The sequence below is a fragment of the Heteronotia binoei genome, chromosome 14 (assembly GCF_032191835.1).
Source record: "Heteronotia binoei isolate CCM8104 ecotype False Entrance Well chromosome 14, APGP_CSIRO_Hbin_v1, whole genome shotgun sequence".
In the NCBI taxonomy this organism is placed as follows: domain Eukaryota; kingdom Metazoa; phylum Chordata; class Lepidosauria; order Squamata; family Gekkonidae; genus Heteronotia; species Heteronotia binoei.
This window is the reverse complement of record NC_083236.1, coordinates 23,456,094-23,471,616: the sequence shown is the minus strand read 5'-3', so window position 1 is coordinate 23,471,616 and position 15,523 is coordinate 23,456,094. Positions and strand designations below refer to the sequence as shown.

Here is a 15,523-nt window from a genome sequence, read left to right as displayed (position 1 = left end):
ACCACCTGTCAGCCACAAGCCCCACCAGGCAAGGACCTTGCTCACTTTCTTGAATTAGGGAGCAGGTGACATAGCAGTGATTATTGCTCAAAAGAGCCACTGGAGGCTCCCGAGCATTGAGTGAGTATCACTGCTATGACGTTAACCATTTCCTGACTAAAGAGTTGGTCAGTCTTTGATTTTCTGACTGATTACCTTTTTACAGCGACATCCACTTTCTTCCCACCCCCTTTCCTTCAACTGCACTGCTGCTGTAAGAAACAAAACTAAATATCTTTGTGGTAACTCACTGCCAAAATAAAAACAAAACTTATTTTAAAATGTGTTGGTAAATATACACTCTTCAGACTAGCTTATACCGTTTTTGGACTGACACTGTTTTCAGGGGGTTTGATGTCTTAAGTTCATAAATTCTCCTCAGAAATTCAGGCACCACAGCTTTTGAACAGCAAACAGAATAGATCTTTATTCACACAAACACAGACTTCCAGTTAATCTGTACACACCATGAGAATTACCTCAGTTTTGCCAGACCCATGAGACTGTCTTTGTCTCTACCCAAGCCCTTCAGCAAGCCTTTCCAGATGCCTAGTCTTTTCTCAACTGGGTAAAAGCTTTCTCTGAGAAGTCTGTGTGACTCTTTTAACACCTAGGAGCTTCCCTGTTTGAGGCTCCTTTTATTTAACTACCCTCTCTCTCTAGAGGTAATCAGCAGAATTTGGTCTCTAGCAACAGTTTCCCCTCTAACTGGCTGCTTCTTCACAGATCTGCTCTCTACGTCTGAACGCTCTGACCGACCCTCTCAACTAACTCTCACTGCTTCTTCTTCTTTTTTAAAAAAAATTCCTTTGAATTCTAGGCAGTCTGACATCACAGCTCTTAGTCATGTGACCTAGCAGCTCTCTTGATTCCTTGCTGCTTAGCTAAAAGCCTTGCAGTCCATCACAACTGCATTAAATACTTTACAGTTGCTTATGCTTTTGGCTTTTATAATAACCAGAAGAACACCCTATCTCTTGGATATCATATTTTAATATAGATCCAGTTGCAAGTGAGTGCTAAAGTGCATTGAAACTGCATTATCCAACCTGTGTGAAAACAGGCTTAGCATTTATACAGCATCTGTGTATACAATGTTGCTTGCCTATACTATGGGAGGATGGAGAATACAGAACAGAGAGAATCAAGGCTTGCATAGGGCCACCAAGAAAATTCAAGCCCAAGGGAAGATGTGAACTACAGATAAACTACAAATCAGCTCCCAAGAGGGCCAATTAAAACAGCTTTCATCAAACTCGTGATGACAGAGCAGCAGATTCCCCCTGTGATTAGTGCAAAGACCAAACATTCAATGTCAAGACAGAAGAAGCCTTCAAAAAAATCTTACCTATTATTGATATAGGCTTCCTAGCAAAACGTATCCTTCCCTTAATACCAACGTATTTGCTTCTGCAGCCTGCTGACCAGAGCCTCACCACATATTCAGCACCAAAGAATACCACCAAGACAATTTCCTGAAATTCAAAAAGAAGATTTGAGGCGTGTTTTCTTTTAGCAAACTCCCAAGATTTCAACAGTCTATGGACTTCTGCCTCCAAGATACAAGCGACACAACAACGTGCATTTCTGGAACTAGCACTTTCCCACCATTTTCATAGGAACGTAGAATCAATTTATTGCAAGCACATACCACCCCTTCCCCCCATTTCAAAATATTTGAAAAAATCCCCGTGTATACACTAAAGCCTCATTCGTCGAGCGTTCTGCAGCTGAGCAAACCAAGGATCTCACAGGATGTTATCACATCCTGGCGGGATACTGGACTTGGCAGACAAGCAGACCCATAGCATCATTAACATTGGGTTTGACCTACGGAAACACAGGCAGTGCTTTGAAATTCCAAGGTGCCCAAAGCCATAAGCACTTGGGGGTTGTGAGAACTGGGCCTCCTCAGAGAGATTCCAGGCCCATTCCCTGAATTTTGAGCTTTTGTTTATTTTGTTTTGTGATGGAATAAGAAAAAAACTGGAGGAAGGACTCTATTCAGTTGCTGAGTAAAAGCTAACATTACTCTCGCCTTCCAGTCCAACCAATTAGTGCAAAGCTCTGGAATGACTGACAAGCACCAGGCGTTTCATTTTATGAATACTTAATTCAAGTAAGCAATTCTGCAGATATCCAGTGGTTTATATTTAAGCACTGCTTCTTCTGCACCGATTCTTTGCTTAGCTCTGCTGCTCCATATCACCAGGGACAGCCCTAGGGTGTCTGGCACTGTCTCCATCCCTCTCCTCGACACATGAGATGGCCATGCATTAGTGGAAGAGGGGGGGGGCTACTTTGATATAAAGTCCACACAAGTCTTGCTGCTTTAAAGAAGGGAAAGGATTTCTTTATTTTTAAACTAATCCATTCTGTGATAGGAGAGAGTCCTTCTATCTAGCCATCCATCTGAGGATTCAGACTCAGAGAGTGCATCAGAATTGCCAGCTTCAGGCTGCAAAATTCCTGGAGATTTTGTGAGTGAAGCCTGAAAAGGGTGGGATTTGTGGAGGGGAGGGACTTAACGGGGAGTCAGTTTATAGAATCTGCAGCACCCCCATCTAATCTTCCCTTTCAATGAAAGGGAAGATTGGGTGAGGATGCTGCAGATTCTATAGGGTGAACTGCCTCTGTACCCCCCCACCCTCTTCCTAAGGAACTAAATCTTCCTAAGGAACTCTGATTGGGATGGAGGACGATAGCCCAAGGATACTCTGTTCTACAAAAACAAACACCTGCCACAGAGACTGCTTGTCAACATATCCTCTCCTCCCCACAAAGACTCACAACTGAAGAACCAGAAAGATGACTCAGGGGTGAGAGCTGGAACAGAAACTACTGGCCTACACCATTGAAATCACTAAATAAAGTTGGCTTGGTATAATGATTAAGAGCAGAGGACTCAGATCTGGAGATCCAGGTTTGATTCCCCACTTCTCCACCTGAAGTCTGCTGGGTGACCTTGGGCCAGTCCCCGTTCTCTCAGAACTCTCAACCCCACCTATCTTGGTGTCTGTTGTGGGGAGAGGAAGGGAAAGGTGATTGTAAGCCTCTTTGAGCCTCAGGATAGAGAAAAGTGGGATATAAAAACCTATTCTTCGTCTTATATGAATCTGGTCTCCTTTTCCTTTTGTTTTCATGCTACTGTTGTGAGTCTTTTCATTTTTGCCCGCTTTTCACTACTGGCATTCCAATTTGTTCATTTCTTGTATAGCTCTTTATGCCATTTCAGTCCCGCTAATACTGCACACCAGCTGATACTATTCCAAATGATACAAAACCTGTGCTCTGGTTTAACAGTTGCATTACTATTGAATTTTGTAAGTACAGTTGGGGGGGGGGGGAAGTCAAGTGCAGTTTTATCCTGAGGAGAAAGAAAATTGGGTTTTCAAACTGAAACAGTATATCCATCCACATCTGTTAATATCCCTAAACCACTGCAATGAAGATGCTGTATGACTCACTTAGTAGAAAGACCAAAAACATCACAATTGAACAGATTTTTACACAGGTAAGTCTGAATTTATCTTTTGCTGTATATCCCTTTGTAAAAGCATTCAGCTTTACTAAGAGCCAGCATGGTGTGGTACTTAGAGTGCCTAAGTAGGATCTGAGAAACCTTGCTAGGGGACCTTGAGCCAGCTGTACTCTTTCAGTCTAACCTACCTCACAGGGTAGTTGTAAAATGGAGGAGAGATGAACAATGTAGTAAGTCAACTTGGGTTCCCACTGGGGACAAAGGCAGGATCTAAATGGAGTTAAATTAATTATTTAAGTAAGAAATTGCACCAAGCTATTGCGCCCCGTTAACCTCACCAAAAATATACTCAGTCCCTAAAGAAAAAATGCACTTTCTTCCACATTCTCTGCTTTCCAGTTTTCTGTTTATCTACTTAATTGAATGTTTGGCTTTTTCTCCAACACTGCTTCAAAAAAAAAAAAGAAAGAAACGTTTCTTCTATCAGAAATCAAACAACAACCCCAGTTAGAACTACAGCTAAAACTCTCAAAATGAGTAGAATGGCAGAATATCTGCTTGGCATGCAGAAGGTCCCAGGTTCAGTCCCTGGCATCTCCAGTTAAATGATCTGGCAGTAGGTGATGGGAAAGACCTCTGTCTGAGACCTTACAGTGCCACTGACAAGTCTGAGTACACAATACTGACTTTGATGGACCAAGGGTCTGATTCAGTATAACAGTTTCATGTGACCACAGTCATGACAAACATAAACCTAACACTCAGGAGAATAAAACTGACATATTATTAATTTATTAATTAATTACTTTAAATTTCTATCCCGCCCTCTCCGCAAGTGGACTCAGGGCGGCTAACAACATACATTTTTACAATTTAACCAATAAAAACTACAATTTAAAATTATTTAAAACACTTAAACATTAAAACATTCCATTGCATTTTTGGTGCTGTATCACTATGATATAATTTAACATAAATATAAATGTAAATGGTGATCATGGTACTCTGTAATGGTGTAGGCCAGCACCTGAAGGTCAACAAACCTCCCTGGGGAAGAAAGTCTGATGGTGATTCCCTGGCTCAAAAGCCATCCATCTAGCCTCAACCAGGGCCAGTCTTTTTGGCCTTCGCCCCAACCTGGTGGAATCAGCTCCCCAAAGAGACCAGGGCCCTGCAGGGCTAATTACAGAGCTGTTTCACCAGGCCTCTAGTTGAGGCAGCAGATGTCCAATACGATTGGCCCCTCCTGCTCAAGCTGCCTGTTCCAACTATTGGCTTAAACTAGGATTGCCAGGTCCCAACTGGCTGCTGGCAGAGGATAGATCTCATGCACACTTTGCTCTATCGTGCCAAAGATTGTTTACCCAAATGCTAGAGCATCCCCTGTATGAGGTGCCCAGTGAAATGACATCAGGCATGTTGGGTGCCCACGGAGCTCTTTGGGCATGGGGACCTCCCGCTGGCCAGCTCCTTGCCAGCAGGTTGGGGGGCCCAAAACTGGAGAAACCCCACCCCCAGTAGGAGGCTGGGAACACTAGTTCAAACTGATGAAATTGCCGGGTTCTCTAGCTCTAACAACCTGGAAATACACTGATCACACCTGATTTACTAAACTTTGAACAGATGCAGGGTAATATGGTGCCATCTTAATGCATTTACTGTGATTTTAATTTGATATAATTTTAGATTTTAGAAATGGTTATTGTATGAACCCTTACATTGTAACCCGTCCTGAGCCCATTTTGACAGGAAGGGCAGGATAGAAATTTAATAAATGAATGAATGGATGGATGGATTTATTTTGGCACCATAACCCAAAAGGCCCTTTCTCTGGTGCTCACCCATCTTATACTAAATGGTAGGGACACCTACAGGAGAATGACCTCTAAAAATGATTTCAACTGGCAGGCAAGAACATGCCAAAGAAGGCAACCCTTTTGCTGTCCTGGTCCCAGACCATAAAAGATTTTACAGGTGACCACCAGCTTTTTTGCTGTCAATTTGCTTCCTCTGGGGACAACTCAGTACAAGGCTATTAAAACTGTGGAAATAAGATTTCCTTAATTATACCTGCAAGAAGCCCAGCTGCTGCATCCATTCTACCACTCAGCTAGGAGCCCCTCTCCTGCCACTTTGCAAAACAAAAAAGATAGTTTCGACAGGCAAGCAAACCTAGAACTGGGCACCAGTACTGGGTTGTTGTCGTTAAGTTTAAGAGTTGTTTGGTGAAGGGAATCTAACCAGAATAAATACAAGATATGAATAAATACAAGAATAAATAAATATACGATGTGTTTCCACACATTTTTCACCATTTAGATATACCACTGAAGTTTCATAAAGTTGCTACTTTGAACTTTCAAGCATCAACCCAGCCAGTATTTCCATCAGAAAATTCTTCCCAGACATTATAAATGACGAAAACAAAAGCCTTTAGCACAGTTTATCTTGAAATGGCATCTCAAATAGGAGGCATCAGTCCCTGGAGCATGAGATCCCTTTTATCAAACAGCAAACTGTGTTTAAGCTTATTAAGGCCCCAGTTAAATTTATTATAGGACTGCAATGACAACAAAACACAGTCAGCAACATTTCCTATCTTGTATGAAGGATAGAAGGAAGCAGTGTTCTATTTGGTCACAAAATTTAGACACAAAATATTTAAAAAGCAATGAAGTTTGTCAAGGACCCCAGCAATCCCTGGGGCTCCCTGACTCTGAGGGGACTCAGGAATTCACCTTCAGCATCCACACACCAAAGGGGCACCACCTTTGAGGCAAAGCATGCTGTTTCACTGATCAGCTGAGAGGCAGCCTTGAGCCAAAGAGTGAGGAAACCAGGTGAGTCACAGCTGGAATGAGGCAGGCATTCCCCACATGAACTGCTCAAAAGCCATGAGAGTTCCAGAGGGCTGGAGCCTTTGAAGGGGCTGGCCTCAAGTCAAGTCTTGATAGGTCTACCATAAGGCAAAGACAAATCCCCGACTGGCAACAATCTGCCAGTCAGGAAGGTCTTCAACAAAAGTTGGGGGTTTTTTAACCCGCTGGTTAACGATGTCTGAAAACCATTTTTGTATAATAGATTACCAACAGCTACAGCATTTAAAATGGATTCAGGTGGATAGCCATGTTGGTCTGAAGCAGCAGAACAAAGTTTGAGTCCAGTGGCATGTTTAAGACTAACACAGTTTAATTCTAGATGCGGCGGACCAGGCCTGCAACAGCTGGCAAGCCCCGGCTCCACCTACCCCTCCTGGGATTCTGACCTGAAGGGGCCGTTCCACTGCACTGCCTCAGAGTATTGCTGCCACCATTCTCCCTGTCTTGGGCTCTGATTAGATGGGACAGCTTCCTAACCTCTCTGTTGTGTCACTAGGAACCCAGCTCGGGGCTTCCCAGGGATCTTTGGAGCTGCCCTGGAGAATTGGCAAATAGCCACTTCACCACTGTTCTCCTTCCTAATGATTCCCTGACCCATTTCTAGTATTTCTAAGCAGCTGGTGGAACTATGTGGTACAGAGGGACTTCACTCCATCATCAGTTAAAAGATTTACTTAAGACTCGCAACTATTTACAGGCGTATCAGATGTGAATTGAAGAAATAAAATAGACAAAAATGCTTAATCTCTCTCCCTGCTCTAAACTCATGTCCTATCTAGGTGGTAGACAGGGCAGGCACCTTCCTTAGTTACTCTTGAGGTAAGCTGGTCAAATGAATCTAGGGCTGTCAATCCCCAGGTCCGGGCAGGGGTTCTCCCGCCCGGGAGGTTCCCAACCCACCAGCCCACATTGGGCCGGTGGGGGGAACATCCCCCAATGTCGCTGGTGCGATGATGTCACCCAGTAGTGATGTCATAAAAATGGTGGTGCCCCTGCGGGGCTGCTCTAGGCGTTTCTGGGAAAACTATGGTTTTCCCAGACGCTTTAGCCATTTGGGAGGTAAAAACTCTATGGTGCATAGAGTTTTAACCTCCCAAATGCCTAGAGTGTCCAGGAAAACCATAGCGTTTTCCCAGAAACACCTAGAGCAGCCACGCATGGGCGTCGCCATTTTGATTATGTCACTTTGCGCTGTGGGAAGCTGGGAACTTGGCAACCCTAAATGAATCCCCCCCAAAAAATGGCCACCCTCTGGCCCCAGAACAGGGCTATTCCTGCCTCTGTCTGACTCCAGCCAACGACTGACTGGCTTCCCACCTGAAACTCAATAATATAAACAGCTGTTCTGGACCACGAACTGCCTCTCTCTCTCCTGCAGCATTCTGGGCAGATCTCCTCTAACCTTGAGGTATTTCCTGTCCTCTCTAGGGAGCTGTCCTCAGATTACTGGTTTTAGACTGGGGGGGATGAGGAGGAAACAAGGCCAAGGCCTACCACACTGAGTATAAACTTTCGTGTGCCTGTATCTGAATAAGTGTGCGTGCACACGAAAGCTTATACCCAGAATATATATCAGTAGTCCCCAAATTTTATATATGTATATGTATGTATGTATATGTATATATATATATACACACATACATATACATATATAAAATTTGGGGACTACTGAAAAATAAAATTATCCCCATTTCTTAGAAAGTGCAAAGATGCTTTGAAAGATAAAGTTTTATTCAAAATGCATAGCATGAAAGTCTAGGGATTTTTTAAAAAAATTCAATGGGAATTCTGGGGAGCACTAGAGAGAGAGAGAGAATATTTGTAATTGTGTGAGTAGAAACCTGCCATTTATACTTTTATATTCTATAAACATTCCAATTAATAGAACTGCATACACTACTTAAACAATACATGAATCATTTTATGTTGTTCATGTGGCAAAATGGGTTTAAGTTTGATCAGAAGGCAAGTACTACATATATTTTAATTATTCACAAAATGTCTACTTTTTCGAGAGGGACTAGGAAAATCAAATTCATAGCTTCAAAATACCCAGATATGTTGCATCACTAGCTCTAACTTCTAGAGATACAACAAATGATGTAAGCATGTAACCAAAGCTGAAGAACATCAACTCTGGAGCAGGTACTCACATGGGATGGTAATCAAAATCACCTCAAGAGTTTCCAGAAAACAGGCTCTGTGCCTGGTAGATAGGAGACAGCAGTGCATTTGCAATACAAGGTTGAAATTTCAGGTATTCTATTAACATAGTTTAAATTCCACCTCTAAGTGTACAAATCCAAATTGTAAGACGGTAATTAATTGTGGTATAACATTTTGTGTACAATAGCCAGAAGATCCTAAGATTGTCCAGCAGCCAAAAGTTCTAGCTCTTTTTTTAGCATTATGCACCAGAACTAGACTTGTTTTTAAGGCAAGAGACGATTCAGAGGTAGTTTGCCATTTCCTGCCTCTGTGTCATGACCCTGGTATGCCTTGGTGGTTGCCCTTTCAAATACTAGCCAAGGCCAACCCTGCTTAGCTTCCAAGATCTGATGAGATCTGGCTAACCTGGGCTATCCAGGTCAAGGCTATATGACGGTAGAGTTTCAGCTAGGACTCTGGAAAGGGCTGTTATCCAATGTGCACATCACAAAATACTTTGTCTTTCTATCTCATGGTGTCCTGCCATATCACCATGACATAAAATGATTGACCTGGCTTAGCAACTGCAAAAGAATTCCTCATAGTGTGTTCAAGCAAGAAAATTTCAAACCTTTCTAAAAGGTTGACTGGTATGTAGCCTTTTTGTTAAACTTATGGATCGCTGCATAGGCAGTGCTTAAATGCTATGTCTAACCTAGTGTTTCCCACTGACTGGCAGTTCTGTAGTGCAGAGGCCTTTCTAAATATGAACAATCTGTAAGGTAGGTTAGGCTGAGTCTGACTGGTCCAAAGTCACCCAATAAGCTTCCACGGCAGAACAGAGATTTGAATCTGGGTCTCCCAGATCCTGTTCTGACACTATAACCACTATACAGTCAGGGTGCTGTAATGCAGGGATGGATCTGACATAAATGAGGGATGGATCTGACATCAATGAGACCTTGTCGCACAGGGTCAGGCCATGTCGGGCCGGGCCATGTGTTTACCTATTTAAGATTTAAGATTAGGTAGCAGAGATATAAACTTTTAAGGGATACAGACAAACACTACTAAAGATTTTTTTAAAAACAAAACTTAAAACATTAGCACTTGTTGGTCTCAAAGGTGCTTTCTTTTTATTTCTCCCATGGGATCCATGGAATTGGGCAAAGGAAGCTCTAGCTCTTTCCTTCCTTCCACAGGGGACCAGGAGGAGGAGGAGCCTCAACCAATAGAGAAAATAGACGTTTTGCTCTGTAGCTCCTGTGTGAGCTACAGAGCAAGCTGAGATGCAGAAGGAAGCAAGAGAAAGGGAGAAGGAAGCAGACAAAAGCCAGTTGCTCAGGGGCCTGATAGGAGCCCTCCAGGGGCCTGATTTGGCCCCTGGGCTGCATGTTTGACACCCCTGGTGTAGTGATTAAGAGCAGCGGACTCTAAACCGGGTTCAGTTCCCTACTCCTCCACCTGAAGCCAGCTGGGTGACCTTGGGTCAGTCAAAGGTCTTTCAGAGCCCAAAAAAATAAGTCTAACTTGCCATGTTAAAAGAGCTAGAACTTAAGGCTACCAGATAATCTTCAGATTTCCTGGGTATGCCATACGATAATGATTTATTATTACTCTTACAACTATACCACACCAGCTCTCAGTTGATTAGGCATTATATGCATTTGTAGCTTCTGTGATTACTCTACACTACAGCAAGACTCTCAAAAAGTGCTCCAAATACTTGAAAGCAGAAGTTTTCTCAGCACACCTGTCACACAAATGGGGTATCACTGACCACTCCAGCAGGAATCCAAGAGGCAAAGCAATGCATGAGGAAACGTATGCCTCACTTAAATATTCATTACACCTGCTAATAGCTTTCAAGAAGTCAGAAGTGAGATGCTCAGGTTTTAAAGTTCAGGACAGAGGAGATTTAACAAACAGAAGCTCTTAACACCTCGAAGTGCAACTCCTGCTGTTGACTTTTCAAGAAAGGATCACGCTTTCCCTCAGACATTCGTGTACAAGCAACTCCTGGCACCCTGCCAGCCACCCCCCCGCCCCTCCCCCCTGCCACAACACCAGGGCACAATCATAGAATCTGTTCTGGATTTGGTTTGCACTACCGTACTAGGGAAATAGGGCTTTGAGCTCTGGTTTTGAAAACACCTGGAGATTTGGGGGGTGGAGCCTGCGGAGGGGACAGACCTCAGCAGAATGCAATGCGGCAGAGCCCACCCTCCAAAGCAGCCATTTTCTCCAGGGGAACTGAATTCTTTCATCTGGGATTAGTTGTAATACCAGGAGATCTGCAGGTCCCACCTGGAAAGACTGCTTGCCTACATATAGTGGCTTGTATCCCACCACTCTGTGTAGTAAAGTCTGAAGTGTTCTTCCAGTCTAAAGAGACTTCCTCTAGGGAAATGACTTGTTCCTCCAATGGAAGACCCACATGCATCCAGGAAAGTTTCAAACTTTGCTGAGTCTAGTGGGAAAATGCAGTTTCTGGTAATTTATAAATATTCCGAGTCCCTCAAGAATTCTGATGACGTGCAGAAAATTTTGTTACGTGAGGAGACATATCGGATATTTAAATTAAACATCCTTACACCTTGTGGATTAAATAACTGTAGTGATTATACCTGTTATTTGTAGATCTGTGAAACTATTGGAACTTAGAGCCAGACATACAAATCAGTTTTCACCACCACCCTCTAAAGCTGACAACTTGTAATAATAAGTCTTCCCGGTTCTGGTGTATACAGACCAGCTTAGAGCTTTTGCCCTAATACCAGACCACTGCCCTGACATTCCAAATGAGATGATGTCACTTCTGAGTCTCATGGGCAGTGACACAGCAACATTGCTGCATGTCAGATCTCCCTCCCTTCCTCCCCCTCTTTTTTGTGATAATAAGTGCATGGCCTGCAGCGAGCCAGATTTCCAATTACTGGCAGATTCCAGAAAAGCTGCATGACTACTGTATGCCCTGTCACCCCCACCAAACACACACAGAGAGACACACACACACACAAATATAAGATGAAAGGAAATACTTTACACAGAGGCTGCCAGAGGCTGTACTGATGGCCACAGGAATAAACATCTTTAAAAAGGGGTTGGACTAGATTCATGGAGGACAGGTCGGTCAGTGACTACTAGCCAGAGGCTGTACTGATGGCCACAGGAATAAACATCTTTAAAAAGGGGTTAGACTAGATTCATGGAGGACAGGTCGGTCAGTGACTACTAGCCAGAGGCTGTACTGATGGCCACAGGAATAAACATCTTTAAAAAGGGGTTAGACTAGATTCATGGAGGACAGGTCGGTCAGTGACTACTAGCCAGAGGCTGTACTGATGGCCACAGGAATAAACATCTTTAAAAAGGGGTTAGACTAGATTCATGGAGGACAGGTCGGTCAGTGACTACTAGCCAGAGGCTGTACTGATGGCCACAGGAATAAACATCTTTAAAAAGGGGTTGGACTAGATTCATGGAGGACAGGTCGGTCAGTGACTACTAGCCATGATGACCGAGGGGAACTTCCACTTTCAGTGGCACTAATCCTCTGAATCCCAGAGCCAGGAGGCAACATCAGGGGAAGGTCTTGGCCTCTCTGCCCTGTTGCTGGTCATCTAGAGGAACTGGGTGGCCACTGTGTGAGACAGGATGCTGGACTAAAGGGACTAGGGTTGCCAGGTCCCTCCTGGCAACTGGTGGGGGAGGGGGAGACTTCCCAGGAACAGCAGGGAGGCCCATCCAACATTCAGTGACTTGTCTACATCACTGTCACGTGATCCAAAAGTGATGCGCTGGTATTTGGGCAAAAACTCTTAAGATAAATTTGGCTTCTAGCTTAGAGCTTTTGCCCTAATACCAGACCATTGCCCTGACATTCCAGATGAGATGATGTCACTTCTGAGTCTCATGAGCAGTTTCACAGAAACATTGCTGCATGTCAGATATCCCTCCCTCCCCCTCTTTTTTGGGATAATGGGTGCCCCTGCCTCCTGAAGCACCATTGCATGGAAATGTGACACACTTATAACAGGCATTAATTACATATGCCATTTACAACATCAAAAAATGAAAAGCTTCTTAAAACTGAAAACATTTTCTTCCTTTTCTTGTGAGTGAAAATGTAATCACACTAGATGTCACCCCTGATGAAAATGTGTCTGAGCCCCCAAGGGCCACATACAATTTCTTCAGGGCTGGATCTGGACACCAGATTGCCAGCAGTCATTGAATTCTCTATGTGTTAGAAGCATCTACCCCAGTTATGTGCTGTGGGGAATCCACATGCATTAGCCATGCAGCCCAGTTCCCTCAATACTTACTCAGAAAGTATATCTGTAGCTTAAGAATATATCACAAGTTTTCATTTGGAATTTGGCTTGTTCAGTTTTTCATGACAAAATGCTGACAGGTACACCACATAGGAATTTCATGCAATATTTTAAATCTGGTTACTTACCATCCAAAAGAGCGTCCCGGTGGCAAATTCTGAGTAATGTTCTATAGTAGATAGAACACTGAAAATTAAACAAACCAGCACCAAAAGAAATCTGTAAGACCAAAAGAGAGCACGTTTTCAATGATATGGCCAAAAATTGTAGGTTTTTCACTACAATACTATATTTCACCTACTCTAACTAAAGGATATCCGCATTCTACTTGCTCTTGAATTGTTGTTCACATTCAAAGCTGACTTCACAACTAAAGGAGATTTGCAGTGCAGTCTTATAAAGAAGAGTCGCACCCACTGATCTCGGTGACCTCGGAGGAAGCTGCTCCGTGGGGGACTGCACTCTCAATGAAACAGCAACAGCAAGTGCCTCCATAGATCAGCTTGCTCAGCCCAAAGGCCACGTGCAAAATAACATGGACAGTTTTCCAATTCATGAAATAATGCCTGCATTAATGTGCTGTTTGCGGACTACCCATAAGATCTTTTGAGAGAAAGCGAATCAGTTTGAGGCAGCACAGTGAATAATGTGCTCAAGGTATGTCAATATCAGAAGGCCTCGGGCAGGTGTCTCTGCACTGTGAAGGTGAGAAAAACACCTCTCTGTGCGGCCTGATTTCTTCCAAGCAACATAGGGTCAAAATGTACATTATGGGACGCAACTCATAGTAGGGGGACTAACCTTTAAAAGCCTTCTAAAACATCTTCATTACCCTGCATGACTCAAACTCTGCTAGGAGACAGAAGGGCCTTCATGCTTCCCATCCCATTGTGGCCAGCAGCAATATCCACTACAGGGGAGACTGTTTGTCCCTTCCTCCGACTCCATGTGCCAATGCCCAAGAGCCAGAGGAAGGGACAATCTCCCCTCCCCAGCAGCTGTTTTCAATGTCAAAACGTTGTGTGGGAGGGAGGCATGAATCTCCCCTCACAGCACTTGGGGCCACTCAAGGCAATGAAGACTTTTTAGAAGGTTTTTATAAAAGCAGACATATGCTCCTTGTGTTTTCACTACGTCTCTTTCTCTTCACCCTCTGGGTACCTTCCCAAGTTCTTACAATACAGAGCACAAAACAGTAGAGTGACACCACACAGAATAAAGTTTCAAGTAGCACTACCAGCTAATCAAAAGATTTTAGCAGACTACACATATGATTATTATTATTATTATTAATTACATTTAATGAATGGCCGTATCCCAGCTAGCGCCAGGTTCAGGGCAATGTATCACAGTAAAAAATACATATATATAAAATCAACTACATTAAAAATTACAAACCCTGATGGCATCTTTAAAGTGCTCTTATTCCGTCATTGCAATTTTCAATCCGCAGATCAATCTACCCTAATAATTGGGAAAAGAACTGTTCTCAGATGATGCTGGCACCAGTTGCAGAAGACACCAACCTAAATGAGACAGCTGCTTTCTCTCAAACACAACAGGAGCTGCCGGTTTCTTTTATACAGCACTAATTTTGAAACGATTTTTTAAAATCTGTTTTATTAACCTGGGGCACCTTTTTTAATCGACTAACATGCTACGAGATGCAGCCTTAGTTTCAAGTGTTTGTGTACTTTATACTGATGCAATCTAACAGAAGTTAAGTGGCATGCAACATGCATACATAATAAGAAAACAGATTTCACAGTTTTATAGAAAACGCCAAGTTTTCTTCATCTTCATCTTCAAAAGGCCAGGTTGGTGGTCACGGAGCTGTGGATAACCCATTCAAAACTTGAAGCTACTAAAAAATGTTTATTGAAAGCTGAGGGAAACAACAGGTTTAGGAGTAGGGCTGCCAGCTCTAGGTTGAGAGATACCTGGAGATTTTGGGGGTGGAGTCTGAGGAGGGACTTCAACAGGGTACAATGCCCACAGAGTCCACCTTCCAAAGCTAAAGTGTCATCAGGTGTAAGCCTTTAACCAATGTGGAATGGGATTGGCTAAGGCGACTTGAAATGCAGTAGCCTGCTACCTGTTCAGTGTGGGATAGGAAAAGACGGATATAGCGTGGCATACTGTTGGATGGATATTGGAATTGATGACTGTGGACTGTGTATTGACTATTCTATTGGACTGTGTATCTGTACTTCTGCCTGGCTCCATTGGATGTAAGTGTATGACTATTGGACTGCTTCTTGACTTTGATATCTGCCTGACCCCAATACAGTTTGTTGAACCGGCTGTCTGTGTGAGTGTCTTCCTTAGAGCTGCAACTGAGACTGGTCTGACCAAAGTGGCCCAGTGGGCGCTTCTACTACTACTCTGTCAGGGGCTTCCCCTGCCAGTCAACTAGCTGGCATTGAAGGGGGAGCCCTAAGAATTGGGGGAACTCCCACCACCACCTGGGAACTGGCATTCCTATGCCCACTGCCCATTCTGGACATTTTATAGACCCATAGAAGCATTATGCCCTATGCTTACGAGCCAACTGGTTTTGATCATTCCTAATTTATTGTATAATTGTGGAAGCTTTTATCTGTGGTTTTAATTGTATTTTAATTATTGTGAGCCGTCCT

General features: G+C 43.4%; 1 protein-coding gene across 1 annotated transcript in view; it reads right to left on the bottom strand.

The window, feature by feature from the left end:
* The window catches only part of LOC132582726 (potassium voltage-gated channel subfamily KQT member 1-like), a 447,178-nt gene that overhangs the window by 407,144 nt on the left and 24,511 nt on the right, over positions 1-15,523 (bottom strand). Inside the window, exons 3-4 of the mRNA XM_060254425.1 lie at positions 13,013-13,103; positions 1,388-1,514 (exon numbers count right to left, since the gene is read on the bottom strand). Of these exons, the coding sequence (XP_060110408.1) occupies positions 1,388-1,514; positions 13,013-13,103 (218 nt within the window). The remainder of the gene's footprint in view (positions 1-1,387; positions 1,515-13,012; positions 13,104-15,523) is intronic.